This window comes from Leishmania infantum, chromosome 36 (genome assembly GCF_000002875.2).
Source record: "Leishmania infantum JPCM5 genome chromosome 36".
Taxonomy (NCBI): domain Eukaryota; phylum Euglenozoa; class Kinetoplastea; order Trypanosomatida; family Trypanosomatidae; genus Leishmania; species Leishmania infantum.
Genome location: NC_009420.2, coordinates 1,111,498 through 1,133,648, shown reverse-complemented (window position 1 = coordinate 1,133,648; position 22,151 = coordinate 1,111,498). Strand labels below are relative to the sequence as shown.

The window sequence follows — 22,151 nt, the reverse complement described above, 5'->3', positions numbered from 1 at the left end:
CGCCATCGCCGCTCTCTGTATCGCTCGCTGTTGCTCCTTCGCGTGGTTCGCTCCTAGTACTTCTCGTTTTACTGCACGCTGCACCTCTGAGCAATATCACCCCCTTCCCTACTCTCTTCTTCACCTTAATAGACTCGCACGCTCGCTCATCTACCTTTCACTGATCGATGTACCATAGGGAGGCGTGTTTTGTTATGTACTTCTGTTTTATCGAAACTGCGAACGCCGTTGGCACATAGACAGCAGCGCTGTTCAATCCTTCCCCCTTCGCCGCTTTTTGTGGAATGGTCTCTCCTCCAAGTTTTGCGTTGATGAGAGAGAGAGACGCAAGAGATGCAGTGCACCACGACCTAATCTGCTCCGTCTCCCCGCTCCCACCCCGATGCCTGTGTCGGTTTGTCGCATCTGTGACACGCCTCTCTTGTCACCCCCTTCCCTCCCCTCTGTGTCCTCTCGCCATTTGCTCTCTGACGCTTGTCTGTATCTGTGTAGACACACGGATATGTCCACCACGGCCACCTCCCACGACTGCCACCGCGCACCGTATCACCAACAGCTGCAGAGCCACATCGAAGCCCTTCTTCTTCTCTTTCTCCGCGACTTCTGCGCAGAGGGAGCGAGTCCGACCCGCAACGGCTACCGCGCCTCTCACCTCCAAGCCATCGCCCAGACCTTCTATGTGCTGCAGATAGTTCGATGCAGCACAGCCCCGCGGCGCGAGCAAGAGACACCTTACTCGCTCCTCCAGACAGGCGACGGCACATCACGTCTCGACGTCTGCACGGAGCGTGACTTGTACTACCGCAACCCGCCACTCTTTGCGCCGCGAGGGCAGCGCGCGACCCACGAAAGTATCAAGCGGCTATGTGGCTGGCTCGAAGTTGTGGCGCGTGTGCCTCCTCATCAACAATGTGGAGAAGGACCTGTGCTGACCTCGCTCTTTCGAAGTCCTCGCTGCCTTCTGTCACGGCCGTGGAAGGGAGCCCAGGGCGCGGCGTCCTTGACGCCGCTCTACACGCGCGAGTCACTAGGCATTACAGCCGCTGGCAAGAGTCTCTTGGCCGGCGCAATCACGCTGGAGCTCTGTGATCCAGTGGAACTGATTGACGTGTCCGCGCGCGGCTCTGCGGGCATCACGCTGACGTACTCCCTCGCGACCCGTATGGTGGGGTGTCGAGAGGCTGGTGTCTGGCAAGCAGCACGTGACGGCATATCATCGAGCCGGCCGTATAAGCTCGTCCTGATTGAGAAGGAGAGTGTTCATCATGCTGTACTGCAGTCCATGACGAAGAGCGGCACTCCGCACACGTACTCGTGCATCCTTCTGTGCACAAAAGGATATCCGTGCGTCGCCGCTCGGGAGTGGCTGCGTCGTGTTCATGCCCTGCGGCCTGCCCTGCAGCTCTACATCATGGTTGACGGGGACCCGGATGGCCTGGGTATCGCCCTGACAGTCATGGGGCTGCTTGGCTCGAAAGGATACCCGTCGCCTATTGCGTCCTCGCAGCCCAAGCCTACCTTGTCTTCCTTTTCTCCCCTCTCTGGTGCCACGCCTGCATCTGCAGAGACAGCGAAGGTAAAGGAGCTGCTTCCGCTCCGCTTCCTCGGTGTGTGCCCTTCCCTCGTGTGGAGTTGCAATTTTCAAAGCGAGGCGCCTCTCAGCGCCGGCTTCCTCGGTGGCCTCGCCTCCTCACAAGGCATTCCCCTTACAATGCATGATGTGCAGGTACTAAAGCGGGTCGTTTCAATCGTGCAGGGCGCGTTGGCATCAGCACCAGAGGCGTCAGACAGCGCTACGTCGCTCAGAGGGTGCGACACGGCCATCGTACGCCACACCCTTCAGCGCGTACTGAAGGAGGCGGAATGGATGCAGCGAGCCCGGATCAAGTGCGAGCTTCAATTCGCCTGCGGACCCATCGGCCCACTGACATTCATGGAGCAGCACGTGCAGCGGTGCGATGCGGAGTTGAGTGAAGGATTCTGAGTCCCCTTTTTTGAATGTCCGCGTTTGTTTGCGTGCAATCGCGTTCTGCTACGGTCTACTGCTGCATTTTGTTTTGTATTCAGCTTCTGCCATCCCACGAACCGGAAACATCCCCAGTGTGATTTTAGTCACGGTATTTGCAGCCGCTGCGCCACGGGATCTCTTTTCCTTTTGGACTCCTCCACACGCGCCGAAAGAAGGACAGAGAGGAGCCGAAACCGTGCGCCCATCACTGGTCACATATAGAAACCCTCACGGAGGTGCCCTCGCTTGGCCTTGGCACTCTGCGTGCCCCCTCCCCGTCATCACGTGACTAAAAATATTTCTCTTCCTCAATCACTCACTCACTCTCTCTCTCTGCTTGTGTCCTTGCCTCCCACACACACACACACACCTTCACTCCTCAACCCCCTCTCTACTCCACTATCCTCCTCGCCCGCCATCTCTCTTTGCTCTGCAGTTGTTGTTGCTGGTTGCTCTTGTCGTGCTTGTTCAGGTCTGGCACGACGGCGACAGCACACGAGTGGATTACCTACGAAAGGGACAGCGAGAGAACGCGACAGTTGACCAGCTCAATCCTTGGGTGAAGACAAAAGGAGGGGTGGGCATTTGTATCCCTTGCACGCACATACTCACCGGAGTGCACACATTGGCATTGGTGCGCCCACCACCCCCGCCCTACCCACGGGCTGTTCCTCTCCCGTTGCCCTATCGCTCTGGCCATATTGCCTGTGAGTGACTGTATGTGTCTTCCTTTCGTTCTTGTAGAGCAGATCAAATCGCGTTTCTCTGCATCGTGCCCGCAGACACGCATACATACGTACAAGCACACATCGTCTCTCGGCTATCGCTGCAAAGAAGTAGAGAGGAGGGGGGGCTAAAACGTACGACATACATAACGGAAGGCTATATACGGCCGCATCCAGCTGCGGCTTCGATCTCCACCATCTTACACCGCCACCCACGCCCGATTCCCGACATCGTCTCGTCCTCTTTCAATTGCCGCACGCACACACACATTCTAAAGGTGTTTGATTTTGTTGGCTGGTTTCTGTTTCTTGGCTGGTCTCCTTTTCTCTGTGTATTTCTTCTCCCCTCTTTCACTTCATTTGCGCCTCATTGTGTTAGCCTGCCTGTAGCATTCATGGTGACGGATCTCTCTCTTGTTTTCGCTGTCGTACCCCTCTCCTCTTCCTCTACATTCGCTCCCGTATTCTTCTTGCGTCATCTTCATTGTTCTCTGTCTCTGTAACTCTCTCTCCCTGCTCTGTGATGTGTTGGCGTCGTCCTGGTTCGCGACGCTCCCTCCCCCCCCTCTCTTGCATATCCTCTGCTCTACGAGCGTCATTTCCTTCGAAGCCCGTCTCACCGGCCTTTCTCTGGTTTTCGTTGTTCTTCTGGTGAGTTGTGGAGTGGCGAGTCTGACTGTGTTACGGGAGGACTGCAGTGGGCCGCGTTTTCTTTGTTTTTTCGTTTTTTTCTCTGAGGAGTGTGTGTGTTTCCTTCGCGGCATCATCCGCGTGTTGTGGAGATTAGTCTCACGGAGCCATCACACGCACAGACGCAAGTAACTCGCATACCATGTCCGCACGTCGTGCAAGCTCCCAACATCGCGACCGGCCTCAGTCGTCCTCGCGCCGGCGCTACTATGAAGACGAGGACTACATGCAGCCGAGAGATGAGCGCACGTCACACTCAACGCTTCATTGGCACCATTCGTCCCCGCAGCAGAAACCGCACCGACCCAGCAGCGCGTCGAAGCAGCGCAAAGGACTTAGTCACGTCTCGCGAGAGCTGCATCAGTACCTCAAGGATGACCACGCGCCAGAGGACGGAGTGCCGCCTCTGCGTCGGCAGAGCACACAGCCACCGCGCCGCCGCAGCTCGCCAACATGTCACTACAACGGGGGCAACGGCGGAGAAAGGGTCTGCCACCGACGAGCTGTAGCGTTAACGAGTCCCCGTCGCCGCTCGACGCCGCACAGACGTCGCTCGTCCTCTCGTCATGCCGCATCGGTGTATCCTGCTTTGAGGACTGCCCCCGTAGCTGTTGGGGATGGTAAACGAGCGTCTCCGCGTCGCTCTGCTCGCACCTCCACTGACGGCACACCTCGTCGTAGCCGACGCCAACACGAGCCGTCGCACGTTGGCTATGACAGCGTGGCGCGCAGTCCTCGCCAACGTCACCGTCGCTCTTCCGCAAGCCCGCACCGCTCTCACACATCAAAAGAGTCGCCTATTCACCCCGAGCGCCGCGCCCCATCCTCCTCACGTAAGTCACGGCATGCATCCACCGAGCCGCATGCGCGTAGCTCCCAAGGCAGTGTCCGGTGCCACCGCCACTCACACACGACAAGTTCGACAGCGCCTGCACCAGCAACGGAGGCAGCACACCGGCACGATGCGCTGCGGTACCGCAGTTCCCGTCAAGCCGAGGTGGCTGCCAAGCGTGAGGCGACACCGCACCGCTCTCGCCGGCACAGTCGAGCGAAAGCGGGCGGAAGCGCAGAGAAGGAAGCTCGCAGCCCGCGTCGGCATACCAGTGTACACCGCAGTCGTAGCTCTCGGCCGGAGTCTAGGCACCATTCCAAGCGGCGCCATCGCCATCATCGCACCTCGACTCCTAACTCCGTGGATGAGGGAAGCCGTCACCCTCGTCACACGTCCCTCTTCCGCCCACTAGCAGAGGACCCGTACACGGCGCCGCCGCCCCTAACCGGGTCCACGTATATCCGCTCCGCAGCCGACAGCCACACGACTGGCCGCCCTCGCTCTGGCTCCCACATTGAGGTGATCAGCGTGCACTCAGCGTGCCAGGTGCCGGCTAACGGATGGTCGCACTCCTGCTCCAACACAGCTCACTCCCCTCGCCGGCCCTACGACAACGGCCCGCCGGTGGTGATTCCCAGCCCACGAGGACAGCAGATCATGCAGCGCATCGACTCCACCCGCCACTGGTTACAGAGCATGAAGGACGAGGTGAAGAAAGTCCGTGAGCGGGAGCTTCAGCAAGTAGAAGATGTCGCACGCTCGCGTGCAACTCGGCACAGTGCGCGTAAGGAGTACCTCGGCTCCACCTCACCCGCTGGCAGCGCATGTCGGCATCGCACCTCGTCCACCGGCTCGCGCCGGCACACGCGCGGGGAGACCCACGCAGCTGTGCAGGTGACAAGCCGCCAGGACGCGGGTGAGGCGATTCCGCCGACGGCGTCCTCGGAGCGGTCTCATCGTGCATCCGAGCAGGTATCGCCCCCAACCCGTGAGAAGCGGCACCGCAGCAGCCAGTGGCATCTTCGTCGGCCGACGGCTCCAGCCGCTGCTCCTCGCGCCCCAGCCCCGGACCCAGACCTGTTCAGGGCACTGATGGACTCCGTCAGCAGCTCTCGCGAGGAGGGAATTGATTACCCGATCTTATCCTTCATGTCCTTCTTGGACGGCAACACGTTCGACAGCACCGCCAGTCTATGCCAGTACAACGTCGACCTCGCCGACAGCCTTAGCGACCAGCACCTTGACATTCTGCGCGCGGCCGTTTTCGACCACGACGAAGAAGCCTTTGCAGAGCTGCTCTACGGCGATGATGTAGAGGCGGAGATTGGCGGTGCTGCGGCGGCGCTGGGCCACAGCGATGACCCGACGGTGCAGCACGAGCTTGTTGTGCTCCAGCGGGAAGCCGTGCGGCGGTTTAATGATAAGTGCGCCAAAGCACTCCAGGCGCTGTTATCAGCAGAGGGTGGTCTAGCAGAAGCGGTACAGGTGGCTGCTTCGCAGTTGGAGCGCCAAGCGTACCAAGCGGACGGATCTTTGGTGATTGTGCCGTGAAGTCGTGCTGGTGCATGTGAGTGATGGTGATGACTCGGTTTCGAGGGAAAGAGAGAGCAGATGAAGGCACACCACTCCTGTCAGCTGCGAAGGCTTCAAGAGCGTTTCTGCCGCATCTAGCCCCGTGGACGCCGTCATCTTTTTTTCGAGCACACCTCCCGTGGGGTCGCGTTCGCAGCTCTCTCACTCTCTGCCGTGGACTGTATGTTGCGGTGCCACACAACTGTGGCTTGGGTGTTGTGGATATCATTACTTCTTTTCCCTTTATGAATCTCAGCGCGTCCATACACACGTGAGCGCCCCTCTCGTATATGTACACTAGGAAAGGTGTGCCCACATGAGGGGGAAAGGGGAGGAAAACACCGGAGCGTGTGCGTTGAGGTTATGGGGGAGGGGGTGTTGGCCATGGCAAGCAAGGGCCGAGGCTGGGGGAAGGTGCCGTATCGCCGGCTCCTCTCCCATCTCTGCCTGCGTGTGGGTGGGTGTGTCCGGTGTTGTTTTCAGCACTGCCGAACTCGCTGTGCTTCGCCTGCCCCACCACCACGCCCTCCTCCTCCCTAAATGTGCAAATATAATGGTGGTAATGGCGGCCGAAACCCATCGATTGTTCAGTACATAGTCATTTTCTTTGTGTGTGCGTGTGTGTCTTTCTAAATGAAGGCATGTTGTCTTTGCTTTTGGCTCCTTTCTGCGTCAGTTCCACTTGGGATCGCGGGACCAATTCACGCGCGAACGACATTGTAAATTACGCCAGCGGAGGAACCGCAAGTGGTATGCAAAGAAGGGAGACGCGTTGAAGGGGAGTGAGGACTTTTTTTTTGCGTGTGTCTGTGTGTGCGTCTGTGTGTGTATGCGCTTCAGTGACGGCATTCGCTGTCACAGCGCATAAAAAAAAAAAGAAACGAGATGTGAATTTCAGGCGCGCGATTTCGTCTTCTCTCAAGGATGTGCACCGATGTGGGAGGTAATTGGAGCGTTGTGGAGCAATCCCAGCGTGGCGCCCGCTCATTATCAGCACGTTACGGTGCTGCAAACCGAGGCAAAGATGATGAGTCGTTGCCTGATCCCGTTCGATGATGTCAAGTTTTGCCTCTATTCTCTCTGTCGACTTCTCTCATGCCCCTTTTTTTGCCTTTTGCGTATGTGGACTGGTGGTGGATCTCCTCTGAACTCAAACGCTGACACACCCTTGATTCCCATACACACAGACACCTACATGGCTGCTGGCTGGCGAATTTGAGGTGCCCGACGGAGGAAATCACAAGTGCGCGCTGAGCGTTTTCGTTCGTGGGAGAATTCGGGCCATATCAGCCACAACTCCGGAACACTAACATCACTATTTGCATTGGCACCTTTCTTGCTGTTTCGCGCGTGAGAAGCACTGTTCATTACCGTCGTTATTTCTCTATGGCACCGGTGGTGTCTATTCCGTCGCGCCGCGGGAATGTGGGCGGGGCAGTGGCATTGCTCCCCCTCCTCCTTTTGCTTATGCTCTGCCTCGCGTGCATCGCCTCTTCTCCCGCCGTCGCCGCGGAGGAGCTAAAGCTCAGCTGCTCCTACTGCCAGGAACGCGGATACCCCTACCTGTGTCACGCTACAATGGAGAGCGGCACCTGCTTCAGCAACGCAGGTGAGATTAACTGCAACGGCGCGAAGGGTTGTACGTGCTGCCGCTTGGCGGACGCGGCTGGTTGTACATTCTGCAGTATGGAAGCTGAGTGGGACACTTACGACGACGGTGAAGAGGACATTTGAGCGTGTGTTTTACGCGCCATCTGTCGAACCTTTCTCTTTCTCGTGGTGCGCATGTGTGGAGTGTATGTGTATGTGTCTACGTATATGTAATGCACAGAATTGCGGCCTCTCCGTTTGGGCTGACAGTTGGCCAGCAACATAAGCAACTAAACAGACTTCGAGGTGGTGCACTACCAGCACCAGCACAAGCGGTGGGCGAAAAATGTATCTTTGCCTCTACCATTCGTGAAAGACCTCAAGCCCCCGCGGCGCTCTGTCTCTCCTTTTCGATGGGAGGAGAGTCATGGACACGTGGTTTGTTTACATACCTTTCACATGTATGTAGCATGGTGTATTCGTTTTGTTTTTCTTTCTCATCTTCATCTGATCCCTAATGACGGGGGACACCTCAGCGTGGTGACCGGGTCACATGCATACCGGCGCAGGGAAGTCCGAGCGAATTATCGCTGCGGATGTCCGCGGCCAGGCCCTGGATGGCGCCGCGTCGGTGCGCGCGGCGACAGTGCACACATTTGTGTCATCCATATGTTAAGCAAGGTGTCGGCGTGACTCTAACGTACCCCACCTGGCCCTCGCACTGCCTACTGGTGGTGGGGAGCCTGAGCCACTCCGTGTGATGCGCCAGGTGGCGGCCCGCGAGGCGGGGGTGGGTGGGTAGAGTCTGAGGCAGAGGCCGTGCTCCGATGACTGGGCCGGCATTGCACTAGCGAGTGTGTGTCTCCCGCTGCAGTGCGCCAGGCGATGGGGCCTGTGACAGACAGGGGATAGAGTGGAGCCCGACTCATGTTGTATTGGCAGAGAGTGGACACGCTGCAAAAGAAGCAGACGATAAAAAGGAGCCCTCATCTCGTGCTCTTACCGCCGCTCTCCCGTGTACTTTTTCCTCTCCCTGCCCATCGCCTCTGTCTCATTTCATCACTTTTTTTTGGAATGTGTCTTTGTGTGCATTTTGTACGCGAGGAGGAGTTTGTGCTGCAGTGCGCATCGTGGCTGCCCCCGCCCCCACCCAGCATAGCCCTCTGAAGTAGTAAGCCACCATCGTGCTGCTACTAAGGAGGGTGTGAAGCACTGGAGATATGCAGGAAAAAAACGAAAACGAACCACTTCCCCGTGTCTTCTTTTCACCTCGTGCATTGGCACACCTCACGCATCGTCCACCTCCCCTTTTTCATCAATGCAAGCATCCTTCTCCTCCTCCCTCACACCTGGGGCCGCGCCGCAGCCAGAGAGCGCTTCAAGCTCTACAATTACGGGGCAGCGCGTCACACTCAGTGCCAAGCAAGCTGCTGTCAGCAGCGCAGTCGATCCGAATGCGGCTGAGGTTGTTCGCGTTTCCTTGTTCCCTGGGCGGGTCGTGATGCTGCGCTGTGCCGGTGACACATCGCCCGGTTGGAACGACGTGGTGGCGCAGGACAACCATTGGCGTCAGCCGTGATCTCGTCAGCGTTCCGCGTCGGTGTTCGAAGAACGGTCTCAACAGAATCAGAAACCGTACCGCGTTGCGGTCGTGCAACGATTCGATTGTGCACTTGGTTGAAATCCAGCGTCTGTGTGTATGCCCGCAGTGTTTTCGATGTTGTTTGTCTCTTCATGATCTTTGTTGACACTGCTTTACTGGACGCTACGGTAAGTCGAGCAAGAATATGTGTAGATGCATATGCAAAGGATGGTACATTTACGAGGGTGGCGTCGAAGAGAGAGCCAGGCATATGTGTCTCGCACGTATCCTGTGTTCGCCACTCGCTTCCCCTCGCCCCTCCCACCCGTCTAACTCATCCCTCTGGTGATGTGCGCCTTGCTTCGCTTGCGGGCGCATATGTTGCCTTTTTTTTCTCTCCCTACGCTAACTTCCACACACACGCATACACGTGCACACGGTCTCTCCCCTCCCTCGCCATCATTACCATCTCGAACACGCACACACGCGCCTGTGTGACAACCATTACCACCTTGCCCGTGTACGGCGTTGCCACAAAGACCCACAACGCAGAGCAGCAGTATCTTTCTTGTGTCACTTCACACACACACACACACAAAGACGCTATTCGTTTCCTTTACTCTTGTTTTGGTTTTGTGGTGGTGGTTCTTGTGGATACGTCTGCGCCCTCCTTTTTTGTTGTTGTTTATTTGGCTCTCTTGTCTCCACCCCTTTCTTTCGATCGTATCACCGACGTATCGTGTTGCTTTCGTTTTATCCGACACAGTCGGTTATACATATACGTATATACACTCCTTTGGGGTGTTTCCAGTCTTCCGGTGTTTGTAGTCAGTGATAGGATACATTGCCGTTGCTAGGTTTCCAGTCCAAACCGAAAGAACACACACACGCACAAGCATATCCCGCTCTCACACCTTCCTTCTCTCTGCGACTTACTTGGCTGGCGAACATCCTTCCGCTGCACTGGACCGTACATGCAATGGTACCTCCTGCGAAGATGTTCGACAGTTTCAAGCACACCTTCAGTCAAACCAAGTACGTCTCCCACCGGGAGGCGTGCGGGTTGCACGTGATTGATGAGGTTAAGCGCTTCCGCGCGCTGGTGTGCGTGCTGTTCTGCAGCATCTGCGTCTCGCTTGTGTTCGCCTTCGACCTCTTCAGTGAGGAGTTCCAAAGCCGCTTCCATCTCTCCGATGGTGATCTCTCCACGATCAGCACGGTCGGTGTCGTGTTCTGCTACTTTGTCATTCCGTATGGTGTGCTGTACGATCATATCGGCCCCCTGCCACTGCTTGTGATTGCCGGTATGATGGGGTTCATCGGCTGCCTTGGCCTCGGGCTCGTCTTCGACGGAAAAATCAAGGGCAACACCGTGACCATCTCCATCTTCTACGCCTTCATGAACACGTGCAGTGGTCTCTTCGACGCCGCGTCGATTGTCACGCTGGTGGAGCTGTTCCCACGAAACCGTGGTCCTGTCATCGGGCTGGCCAAGGTGATGACGGGTCTGGGCAGCTCCGTCATCTCCTCCATCAATCGCGGCTTCTTCTCGAACAACATCAGCGGCTTCATCTACCTCATCATGGTCCTCACGGTGGTTGTCGCGCTGATGGCGATGCTTCTCATTGCACTGCCTCCGTATTTTGTGAACTGGTGGCGCGCCCGCAACAAGACAGAGGAGCAGATTGCCGCCCTGACGTCGCTGAAGGGCATCTACGCGAAGAAGTTCGTTCCGTTGCGCCGCATTGCGTACGGCTACGTCATCGTGGCCTGCCTCGTCATTTTCTTTGCCATCACGGCCCCGATACTGGCGTACACGAAGGTGTCACGCGGTGGCAAGGCGGTAGTGGGTGGCATCACGGTGGTGCTGTGCATGTCCTTCTGGGTGATGGCGCTGCCGATTCCCTGGCTGGGCGGTGTGAGCGAGCCGGCGGAGCAGCAGAGCAGCACCTTCGACGACACCGAGGGCAGCAAGCCGAATGTCCTGACTTCCGTGGAGCCGCTGGAGACCAGCAACAAGCCCCTCAGCACTTCTCCCGTCAGCGACGATGATGCGGCGCGCAAGCAGTCTCTTGTTGGCGTCGAGGCCGTCATCGAGGATGGTCCGCAGGACCCTCGCTATGGTGGCACGATCTGGGAGACGCTCATGCGCCCTGACATTTGGCTCATCCTCATTGCGTTTGTCTGCCAGGGTGTCCTCGGTACGATCGTTACGTACAACGGCAGCACCATCTACGTCGCTCGCACAGGTCGCCCGCGTACCGCGGAGCTGGGCTCTCTCTACACGGCCCTCCTCGGTGTGGGCAGCGCCGTGGGTCGCATCTCGATGGGTCTGTTCGAGGCGTACGTGCAGCACCAGGACCCGAAGAACCGCAAGGTGCTTGTGACGATCGCCCTGCCTGTCGCCCCGATCATTGCCACAATCGCCGGCATTCTGATCCTTGTTCTTCCTGGTGACGCTCTCCTCCTTCCGTACATCCTCGTCTACTTCGAAGAGGGCGTCTTCAACGGCGTGCGCGCGCTCATCTTCCCCTGCATCTTCGCTGATCACCACGGCATCCTGTACAACATGAGCTTCTTCACCAACGTCATTGGCGTCATCTGCTTCAATCGCTTCCTCTTCGGCCTCACCGTGGACAAGGAGCGCGAAAAGATGGGCCACACGGTGGAGCAGGGCTGCACGTCCCATGCGTGCGTTCAGACACCCATCATCGTCGTCACGTGCACGGCAGCCTTTGCGGTGGTGCTGGCGACCATGGTACACCTTCGCTATGCTCGCTTCGTGAAGCAGTGCCGCAAGGCTTTGAAAGCAGCTTCGTAGACGCGCTCTAGGATACACGCGCGAGAGGCTTGCGTAGACATGGCCGCACTCTGTGGTTTGTATGTATGTGTGTGTGTGTGTTTCACATAATGCGGTGGTTTCGGTGTGCTATCCTGCGTCCATGCGACTGCTGCTGTTGCGTTACAAGCTCACAGAAGTCTGCAATGTCTCCCTCCACTCCCCCCCTCACGTATGCGCGCGCGCCTGCTCGGCCATTTTCCGGCATGGGCAAGTTCTTTGCGTACATTTCTCGATTGCGTGCATGAAACGGGTTGTTTCGCAAGTGATCTAGCCACGCCCGGTTTTGCTTTTCGATTCTCCAGCAGCTCTCTTGTTCGCTTGGTGGGAGAAGCAATGACGTAGGCTTGGCAAAAAGACCAGGAGAGCGAGGGGGGCACAAAGCAAGCTGCATGTGGAATAGCGCAACAACTTCCTTGGCAGTGCGTACACAAGTCGCAAGAAAGAGCGGTAGAAGGACAGAGAGAGGCCAACGAGTTGCTGTGTGTATTGATGCATCGCCACGGATGCTGCATTTTGTTTTTGTTTGATGTCGTCCCAGTCGCCATCCTTCATACACACACAACCTTCATCTCTCATCCCCACCCAACGCTCCTTCCGTCTTTGCCGGCGGCGTCATCGCTCTCCACTCCAGTCCGTCTTTCTTTTTCGCTTCTTCGCTTGATAGTGAAGGTGGGCTCCGTCCGCTCCTGTGTACCTCCCCATCTCACTCCCGAAGAGAAAACTCGATAGATGATGGGGATGAGCACCACACGGCTGCCAGCAATGAAAGGAGAGTGAGGAGGGATGTGGATAGCACGAGAAGCTCATTTTCCTTTTTAAAAAGGCACAAAGTCGTTCGAAGAGGGGGCAGGAGCACCCTTATTCACACGGGCCGAAGGGAGAAACATAACCCATGGCGTTTCAGCGGTAGGCGAGTCTGTCTCTGTGTCTGTATGTAGACGAAGGACGCGTAGAAGGACCAAAAAGGCAGCAAAAGAAGAGGTGCCGCTGTTCACGCGGTGAAGTTGCCTACACTGTGTCCACGACGCCACACCTTCTCCAAAAAGGAATGGAGGCATCTGTGGGCTGCGTTGTTGTCGTGGCATACGTTTACGAAAGAGCACAAAGACGCAGCAACAACAGAAAAAATGCCGCGCTGCTTCATCGCCTCTTCCCTTTCTTCTTTGTGTTGTTTGTTCGCCTCGCTCATATTTTTCATCTTTCTGTCTCTCGTGTTTGTTTGTTGTCTTACTTCCTCTGTTGTACACGCCCGTATTTCTGTTTTGTTTTTTTCGTGTTTCTTCTATTGTGGCATTCTCGTGCGCGTGATGTAAGCTGGTGTGTGCGTGCGCGTTTTCATACATTGAAATGCCTTCAACGCATACCACATGTGACATCTCTTTCCTCCTCCCTACTTCACCTGCCGACTCCACCCGCTCTCACCTTCAGGTTCGACCTCCGCTTATTGGTCCCCTCACCAGCCCTGAGGAGGTCGAAAAGCGAGACGGAAGGGGGCAAACAGAATTCTCGAATGCCTTTTGAAGCACTCAAACCTTCACAAAGCACGAAAAGATCCTTTACGTATTGTTTGGCTTCTCCGTGGCGACTTGTGTGTGCTTTTATTTTATTTTTTATTTTTCTCTGTTGGACTCACGGACTCCGCTCGCTGTTGTTGGTCGGCGTTTTTATGTGTGTGTGTGTGTGTGTGTGTGTGTGCAGATTCTGTCTGTGGCTGTGTCGTGTGTCTACCTCCCTTCCATTCTTTCGCTTCTCCGTCCTGATAGTCTGTCCACCAAACCCCACCCTCTCCTGCCTCGTAAGCGTGTCTGTGTGTGCTTCATTCCCTCCCCTCGCCCTTTTTTTCTGGATTGCTGTACTGCCTCTAGCACTGGGCTTTCTGATTGGTAGCCCCTCCCCCCCCCTCGTTGCGTGTCCTACCTCTTCGCCTTCTTTGTCAAATGGTTAGAAGTGAATCGTGGGCACGTGCTACAGGACGGAGGGCGGTAAAAGGATCAATATGGGATGACCGCATTTGTGTGTGTACGGAAGCCGCTGCTGTTTTTGTTGTTTTTTGGTTGTTTGTTTTCTCCACCCTGTGTTGTTTACAGAAATAAACAGCCAACGCCATACTAACGCGTATCTTTGTCTTCGGACTCACTTCTCTTTGTTGGTAGTAGCGCAGCTGTTTTTGTGCGCTTTTGATAGCGCATCCTTCGTCTCCCGAGGTCACCTCCTCTTTTCGTTAGGCTCTTTTCCTCGTTCTCTATTTCTCTCCGTCCTTCCATGGCATCCGAGTCTTGCAGCAGCGGGGTATGGAAAATGAGTACGCACGCGTCTGTGTGTGTGTGTGTCTGTGACCGGGTGCTCCCTCTTTCCTGAATATCCTTGATCATCGCGCTTATATTGCTGCTGTGTCAACTCTCTTCCTTTAGCGGACAAGACACCGGTCGCCTTCGTAGACCGCATGTCTATTGAGCGTCCGTCTAAGCTCGCAAGCGACGCTGGAGGTAGATGGATGAAGAAATTTGCAGAAGAAAACAGTTGTACGCCTCTGCTACACTTGCGCAGGTGTGCGCTAGTGCTCGTTTGTCTGTGGGTGGGCGTGAAGGACGACGTTGCTGAGCACCCTTTTTCTCCTCTTACTCTACTCGTTTCTTTTCCCGTTAGCCTGGACACAGTGGACCACTCCAGAGCTGCGTGAGCTAGAAGGAGAGAGCGAGAGCGAGAGAGCTCCTTGTTTCCCTCCTTTCTTCCTCTGCCTGTGTGTGTGTGTGTGTGTGTCTGTATGTTGTTTTTTGTGTGTCTTGTTTCTTCTGCAATCGTTCTGTTATGCTTCTCATATATATGTGTGTGTATGCGTGTGCGCCGGGGTGTGTCTCCCCACTTTTTTCCCCGCTGCCTCGCATCCCTTTTCTTTTTGTCGGTTTTTCGCTCTTCCTTTCCTTGTCTTCCGATAATGGCCCATCCCCACTAACAGCAATCAAGCCTTGTCTTTCCTTCGCGCTCGCACCCGCTTCCCCTCCCTTCACGCCCCACCCTCGCCGTCGCCCGTTGCGATGTGAACAAACGCACAAGCTTGTACTGCTCGCTAGTGCGCATGCGGATGCTCCCTCGGTTCCCTTCTCTCTTTACTAGTATTATCTGCCTCTGGCCGTCTCTTCGTATTTTCTCTGACTTGTTCTGACTGGCAGTCTGATCGTTCTATATGCGTGGCAAACCGGTGGCGTGCTCGTACGGGCACGCGTGCGTGTTTCACTCCGTGAACAGGCCTCTCTCTGAGATGGCGGTATGCTATCGTGAGGGTACACGCACGCAGCACCACGATCGTTACATGGGGCACCCGGCCACATCACGAGTTTAACACCCGTCGAGAGAAAAAAAAGAAGCAGTGATTGTGTGGAGCCACAAGGTTTACCCCAATCGTTAGCAATCCGCTCGAGGGCCGAAACGTCCCTCAAACGGGCATCCACGGCCCACTTTGAAAGGCACCTTTCCCTTCTCCGAACGGCAAACGTCTACCCATGCGTATGCTTCCGTCGAGAGGCAATGTGGTGCTCATCACACCTCTACGGAATTGTCTTTCGGGTCTCGACTCTCTTTCCTTTCCGTGTTTCGCCCGTTTATACACACCCACGACACGTGTCCTTTCACGAACCACTTTGCCGTCTTCGCCACCTTCGATGCACAAATGTTTGCACATAGGCTTCGAAACGCACTAATCATCGTACACAGACACACACATACACGCAAAAATAAAAACGGCTAATACATGCCTGCTCCAGTCGTCACCGTTCGCCGCGCTGAGCGCGAGGACACTCAGCGCATGTATGACCTCATCATGGAGCTGGCTATCTACGAGCGGGCGCCCGAGTGTGTGGTTGTGTCCAAGGCAGAGATGGAGGAGGAGGGTTTCGGCGAGCGACCTCTCTGGAGCGCCTTCGTGGCGGAACTACAAGAAACCAACGACGTGAAGCCGCGCGTGATTGGAATGGCGCTCTACTACTACCGGTACTCCACATGGCGTGGGCGTATGCTTTATCTCGAGGACTTCGTTGTCACGGAGTCGCATCGCGGCATTGGGGCCGGCAAGGTCCTCTTTGAGCGAGTTTTGCAGCAGGCGAAGGAAGAGGGCTGCCATGGAATGGTATGGCAGGCGTTGGACTGGAACGCACCGGCCATCGACTTCTACAAGAAGTACGACGCGGAGATCGACCCTGGCTGGGTGAACTGCATGCTCAAGTTTTAGGTGCGCAAACATGGCCTGAGGGACGCACTCAAGACAGGCATCCCACATGCTCCGCTCAAGAGGGCTGTTCGAGAGGGCTGAATCGACTCTGCTCGACCCCATGGCCGTGGCAGCTGCTTTCCCTCTCTTTCCCCTCCTCGCCTGGTGCAGTCTTTGCGTGTGGCTGTTTGAGTGCATGCAGTCGCCGTGGTGACATACTTGCTGTGAGAATGTGTACTCTCGCTACATGTTTCGAGCAATGTTTGTTTTTTCCTTTTGCTCCCGCAACTCTCGACAAGTCCTTCTTCAACTGGAAGCTTGTCCTGCGCTGTTGTACAAGAATGTTCATTTGAGCGCATGCGTTTTGTTGTTGTTTTTCACTTTCTTTGTTCCTCTTCCTGATGACGGGGGACACCTCAGCGTGGTGGCCGGGTCACGTGCATACCGGCGCAGGGAAGTCCGAGCGAATTATCGCTGCGGATGTCCGCGGCCAGGCCCTGGATGGCGCCGCGTCGGTGCGCGCGGCGACAGTGCACACATTTGTGTCATCCATATGTTAAGCAAGGTGTCGGCGTGACTCTAACGTACCCCACCTGGCCCTCGCACTGCCTACTGGTGGTGGGGAGCCTGAGCCACTCCGTGTGATGCGCCAGGTGGCGGCCCGCGAGGCGGGGGTGGGTGGGTAGAGTCTGAGGCAGAGGCCGTGCTCCGATGACTGGGCCGGCATTGCACTAGCGAGTGTGTGTCTCCCGCTGCAGTGCGCCAGGCGATGGGGCCTGTGACAGACAGGGGATAGAGTGGAGCCCGACTCATGTTGTATTGGCAGAGAGTGGACACGCTGCAAACAAAAAAAAAAATCTTTTTTTCTGTAGCGTCTGCGTTAGCGATGATGCAGCATCAGCACAGACCTCCTCAATTTTCGCTGCTGCTGCTGCTAGCGGTCATGCACCCACTCCTTTTCGTGTTGGCCTGCCCTGTTCCTTCTTGCACCTTTCCTAGCGACCTCCCGCAGCTGGGGAAGCCTGCGGCGTGCTCGCGTGCTGTAGCGATATTTTTACGCGCGCTAAATGAGAAAAGGCAGGCAGTCTTACGAGGGAGTCCGAACAATAACAGTAAAATATGGCGTGTGCACGCTGTGTGTTGTGGATGTGGTGTTTCCTAGCCCAGCATGCGCGAGTCGGGCCCTTGAGAGACCGGCAGCCGACGTGGCTTCCCTTTCTCTCTCTCCCACACACACACACACACACCTCTGCAGGTGATTGCGTTGTTTTCCTCGAGGTGCCTTGAAGCTGTCTTGTTGCGTAGCTTATCTGCTTGTCTGCGCCTGCGAGCATCTTGTCATGCTCGCATGCGTGAGAATCGGTAAGGCCCACAGCATGAGTGCCAGCCCCCTTGAGACGTACGTGCTTGCAATTGGAATCCTCTCACGACGCTACTGGCCATCTTGTCATATCCTCTCTCAACTCACCACTGATGTCGGACCGCTTTTTCGTGGCACACACATGCACGCAGCCTTTCTTGGCATCTGCGGTTGTGGAGCATACGGGGGAGAACTGTGAGTAGGCGGGGTTGGTCATTATGGGCCGAGAGGGGCACTACCACTACACTGCATCATTCGCTGCTTGTTCCTTTTTTCCTTGTCCGGTGCGGCACCACGCTGACGGCTGCCTCTCCGCCCTCACGTCTGTCTCTCAGTCCTTTTCTTCTTCCCACACCCACTTTGTGCGGTCCCTGGTTGTTTGCTGCAGTACTGTGAGTCTGCCTGCATAGGTGAGCTCGATTCCACATTTCCGCCCTGCAGTAGCGTGACGCTCGTGATCCTCCTCCCTAAATGCGCAGCATCATCCTGGCGCGTGCGCGGAGACGTATCGCACCGCTGCTTGCCCGGGGGTTATCCTTCTCAACTCCCTTGTGTGTCGGTCAACGCCAGTGTCGCTGCTCTCACACAGGACGTCGTGCCGACGTCCCGCCTCCCTTGGCCGCGGCGGCATTGCGTCGGCGCCTTAGCTCCACCAGCGGGCACCCGTCTATTGGTGGTCCACGCAGTGCCTCGGCTATGGATGCCTCTGGCATCGCTGCCTCGTGGACAGACCTGCTCGCTCAAAGCCCGTCCTCGCCAGGCAGCAGCTCGCGCGTAGCGCTTAGCGAAGTCGCTGCCCTCTGTCTAGCGGTGGAGGCACCAAAGTGCTATGCCGTGTACCGGCCAAGCAATTCGGGCAGCGGTGTCCACCGCTACACCTCGCCAGCGCCTGCGCTCGCAACCCCACAACACTTTCTGCAGCTTCTTGCCCGCTTGCGTGAAGCACTCGGCGCGTCTGCGGAAGCCGCGCGCATTGCTGAGGTACTGGTGGACCTGCTCAACAAACCTCCTCACCCACACGAGCCCGGGCCATGGGACCTTACTCAGAACGAGGTGCTCACCGTCAAAGCCACTGCTATCCAGCATGTAATGGACAGCATGCAGGGGGGCAGCGATGCACTAGCGTGGCTAACGCGCCTCCTCCGGCTGACAGACACATGTGCGGGAGAGGGAGAGGTAACGGAGTCGGAGGTGCCGCTGTTGTCGACAGCGCTCTCGGAGCGCTACGGCTTGCACGGAGGGTCGCCTATCCGCCGGGTCCACTGCGGCGACGCTGACGGGGAGTGGCTCCTCACATGCTCTCCGGTGGTACTCGCGGCGATTGCAGCTGCGATGCTACGCAGTACAACGAAGGGGATGAAAGCGCACGCGCTGGAACTTTTGGAGGCTGCCGCCCTCACGCGCCTTTCGCGGACCTCCCTCTCATCTGACAAGGCGGTCGCGGGCTCCTACTACCGCAGTGACATGCAACGCGGAGCACCAAAGGCGTTGTTTGATGAAACGGTCGCGGTGCGTTGTGCTGAAGCTGCCGCCGTGCAAGGGGACGCAGAGACTGTGACGCGTCTCATCTTTCTCCTGTACCGCGCACGTGGTGCGCTGGGATTCGCCACGTTGGCCGAGCACCGACAGCGACGGCGCAGCGGCCGCGGCAATGAGGGCACGTGGCGAAGGACAAACAGTGGTCTTCTACCTCGCACCTCGTCTTGGTTCAGCGCGCGGTGGTGGTGCAGGGACGACGGCGCCATGGCGAAGAGGCCTGCGTTCGTGGAAGAAGATGCCGCAGACATGCGTTTTGAGCTGGCCGTGGTGCGCCTGCTGAAGAGCGCCATGCAGGCTCTCCTGTACCATCCCCAGCGCATGAGCGACTCCGTCGTCTACACGGTGGAAGAGGCGCTCTCGTTGTGGGATGGATTGAGTGGTGTCATCACCTGGCCTGGTATCGCTGCAATTGGCGCAGAGCTGCTGCGCTACTTCGCCGACCAGCACGCACGGTTGTCTGTAGCGGCAGACGCAGGTGACGGCTGCGCCGCCTCGGACGATGTGCACGTCCGGCGGGCGGCGCTGCGAGTGTACGGCCACCTCTGCCGTGCCGCACCGGTGCGTCAGCGCACGGCAGCCCAGCGTGACGAGCTGAACCACTTCACTTCGCTGATGCTGCGCATATTCTCCACCGAGCTTGCTGTGATCGGGAGTGCTGGTATGCTAGTCCCAGTGGTCGCGAGCACCACCGCGGCGGAGCGGATTTTGAGGCTCTTCGCCAACCTCTCAGGGCCTCGGGCACAAGAGGTCGCGCTGCCCTACGCGCTCGCTGCCTCCCTCGTCATCTTCGCGGCGGCCGCAACGCAGAAAGGCTATAGCGTCCCGCCGTCTCTCCTTGCCCCCCTCGCCGCGTACTTTTCTGAGACCCAGTCGCTGCACTACTACTGCGTGGCTGCGACATCGGCAGAGGTGCCGGCACACGTTGCGGTGAGTGGCAGCCTGGTGCTTCTCCACCTGTTGCTTTGGTCAAGCGTGCCGGAGGGTGAGTGGGCACGTGGCGACGGGGAGCTGTGGCCGCTGTTGCAGCGGATGCAGAAGGTCAAAGAAAACGGTCTAGGTGCAGACACCGTTGCCGCCGCGCCAGCTACCGCAGCTGCGTACCGCGTCACGGCGTGGCTAAGGGTTTCTGGAGATCAGCAGCGGTCACTTCTATGGCTTTTGCTGCTCTCCGCTAAGCAGCGCGACACGCCGTGGTGCCGTGCGGTGGTGAACGCATTTTCCAGCCCCGCCTCCTCCACAGTCGTCAACTACGCCGTCAGCTCTGTCTACGCTCAGCTGCCGCAGGCAGAGCTAAAGAGCGTAGTGGAGCTTCTCTACGCGTGCGGCAACAACGACAACCCGGCACAGGCCAGTCAGACGCTAGATCGTGTTGTGAGCGCGTCCTTGCAACTCCCAATTCGTGCCCTCACCTTGGAAACCCTTGAAGCGCAGCTGCAGAGATTCTCCGCAGGACGCCAAGCCACCTCAGTGCTGGTGTTGGGAGCTGCTTCCATACGGGCACTCGCCGAACGCTGCGCCACAACTTCAAAGAAAGATGCTGATGACGAGTTGACCGTGGAGGTTTTTCTGCGTGTGTTGCAGCCGTTGCTTTTTGGTCCAACAGCGGCCCTTCCCTTGCGCTTTACGGTGGTGGTGCTCACTCCGGCCTCTCTTGTAGAGCTGCAGCGCATGTACACAGGTGCGGACGACGCCCCGCGGCACGCCTCCGCATTCGTGCGTGCCCTGCACGACGCCCTCGTGAGCAGGGCGACGCCTAGCGCCTACCAAGTTCGCGCAGCATCCTCCTGGCCTCTCCTTCCGTCCTTAGCGCTTGCTCTTCGAAAGCAGAAGGAGTTGCAGAGTGTGGACGGGCTGCGAGAGGCTACAGCAGCGGCGCGGCATTTGGAGCACACGCTCCCAAAGGAGTCGCGACCGCTGGTGTGCCTGTGGGTCGAAAGGGAGGCACTCTTTGACACGCCCCACGCCCTTTCCGCCAAGGCTGAAGTGCTGCGCCACTATGGCGTGCGTGAAGTCAGCACCCACCGTGCTCATGTGGAGAAAGCAAAGCGGGACATCTTCTCGCTCGTGCGCAGCGGCGCGGCAGGCACGGTGCACCCCACTGGTGCGCAGGTGACCGGAGAAGCTGCCCTCACCGAAGCGAAGGCGGCTCGTCGGACGCGCCACCACTCGCTCCTGAGTGCCGTCGCGGAGAGGAGCAGACGCCAGCGCAGTGCGTAAACGTTTGTGTTCGCTCGTAGTGCCCCGCTATGCTGGCACCTATCAGTCCCCGCCGTCCTCTTTTTTGTTGTTCGCTGTTACTGTTGTAGCTGCCTTTGGTTCTCCTCCGCGAAGTGAATCTGGAGAGCCCTCTGCGACTTTCCCTTTGGCAAGTGTTAAACTTGATGAACTGCGCCGCCGCCCGCGGCGCCTGCTCCCCAATGCTCGTCACGAGACAGTCCGACATGGAATTCGCTTTTTTCTCGACGGCGGCTGTGCGTGGTGGGCGTGTTGTGCTCATCGGCGCGCATCCGTTCCGAGTTCTGCAGCCGCCATGGAAACAAAAACGTCCGTAGCTGCGCCTCCTTCCTGTTATGGTCCTCTTTTTCCTCGCCTCTCCGTCCATCATTGCCCCTCTTTCAAAACTGCGTACGATGCTCACCGCCGCCGCCGAACAGGGCGCTGCGTGACACATCCGTACACCCGCTACGTACCTTCACTCACTCCCGTCTAGCTATCCGTGTGCATGCAACTGCGAGTGCTCTGCACACCATGAAGGCTGTCATCCAGCGCGTTCTGAGCGGCTCTGTCACCTCAGAGGGTGAGGTGGTAGGTTCCATCCAGAAAGGGCTGGCCGTCCTTGTGGGGATCGCGCGTGACGACACGGCTGATGACACCGAATACATCCTCCGCAAGATTCTTGGTGTTCGGGTGTGGAGCAACGAGGATGGGTCCAAGATGTGGTGCCGCAACGTGAAGGAAATCGATGGAGAGGTGCTGCTCATTTCACAGTTTACGCTCATGCACGTCATGAAGGGTAACAAGCCGGACTTCCATAACGCCATGCCACCTGAAGACGCCCTCAAGGTGTTCAACACGCTTCGCGATAAACTGCGGTGCGAGTATGCCCCACAAAAGATTGCGACCGGCAACTTTCAGCACTACATGAACATCCACCTGTCGAACGACGGCCCCGTAACGCTCATCCTGGATAGCAAGAAAAGGAGTTGA

At 57.4% G+C, this 22,151-nt stretch overlaps 6 protein-coding genes across 6 annotated transcripts; all 6 read left to right on the top strand.

Moving 5' to 3' along the window:
• Window positions 1-382: 382 nt before the first annotated feature.
• On the top strand, window positions 383-1,984 carry LINJ_36_2920 (conserved hypothetical protein; the record flags this gene model as incomplete). Its single annotated transcript, XM_001469417.1, has 1 exon — window positions 383-1,984. The coding sequence occupies one exon, from the start codon at window positions 383-385 to the stop codon at window positions 1,982-1,984; it is 1,602 nt and encodes a 533-aa protein (XP_001469454.1).
• A 1,581-nt stretch (window positions 1,985-3,565) lies between these two features.
• On the top strand, window positions 3,566-5,806 carry LINJ_36_2910 (conserved hypothetical protein; the record flags this gene model as incomplete). The annotated part of the gene is made up of 1 exon (XM_001469416.1): window positions 3,566-5,806. One exon carries the CDS (start codon window positions 3,566-3,568, stop codon window positions 5,804-5,806), a length of 2,241 nt encoding a protein of 746 aa, XP_001469453.1.
• A 4,190-nt stretch (window positions 5,807-9,996) lies between these two features.
• LINJ_36_2900 (conserved hypothetical protein) lies at window positions 9,997-11,820 on the top strand (the record flags this gene model as incomplete). The annotated part of the gene is made up of 1 exon (XM_001469415.1): window positions 9,997-11,820. One exon carries the CDS (start codon window positions 9,997-9,999, stop codon window positions 11,818-11,820), a length of 1,824 nt encoding a protein of 607 aa, XP_001469452.1.
• Window positions 11,821-15,589: 3,769 nt separating this feature from the next.
• Window positions 15,590-16,066, top strand: LINJ_36_2890 (acetyltransferase-like protein; the record flags this gene model as incomplete). Its single annotated transcript, XM_001469414.1, has 1 exon — window positions 15,590-16,066. One exon carries the CDS (start codon window positions 15,590-15,592, stop codon window positions 16,064-16,066), a length of 477 nt encoding a protein of 158 aa, XP_001469451.1.
• Window positions 16,067-18,101: 2,035 nt separating this feature from the next.
• Window positions 18,102-21,161, top strand: LINJ_36_2880 (hypothetical protein, unknown function; the record flags this gene model as incomplete). The annotated part of the gene is made up of 1 exon (XM_001469413.1): window positions 18,102-21,161. One exon carries the CDS (start codon window positions 18,102-18,104, stop codon window positions 21,159-21,161), a length of 3,060 nt encoding a protein of 1,019 aa, XP_001469450.1.
• Window positions 21,162-21,692: 531 nt separating this feature from the next.
• On the top strand, window positions 21,693-22,151 carry LINJ_36_2870 (putative D-tyrosyl-tRNA deacylase; the record flags this gene model as incomplete). Its single annotated transcript, XM_001469412.1, has 1 exon — window positions 21,693-22,151. The coding sequence occupies one exon, from the start codon at window positions 21,693-21,695 to the stop codon at window positions 22,149-22,151; it is 459 nt and encodes a 152-aa protein (XP_001469449.1).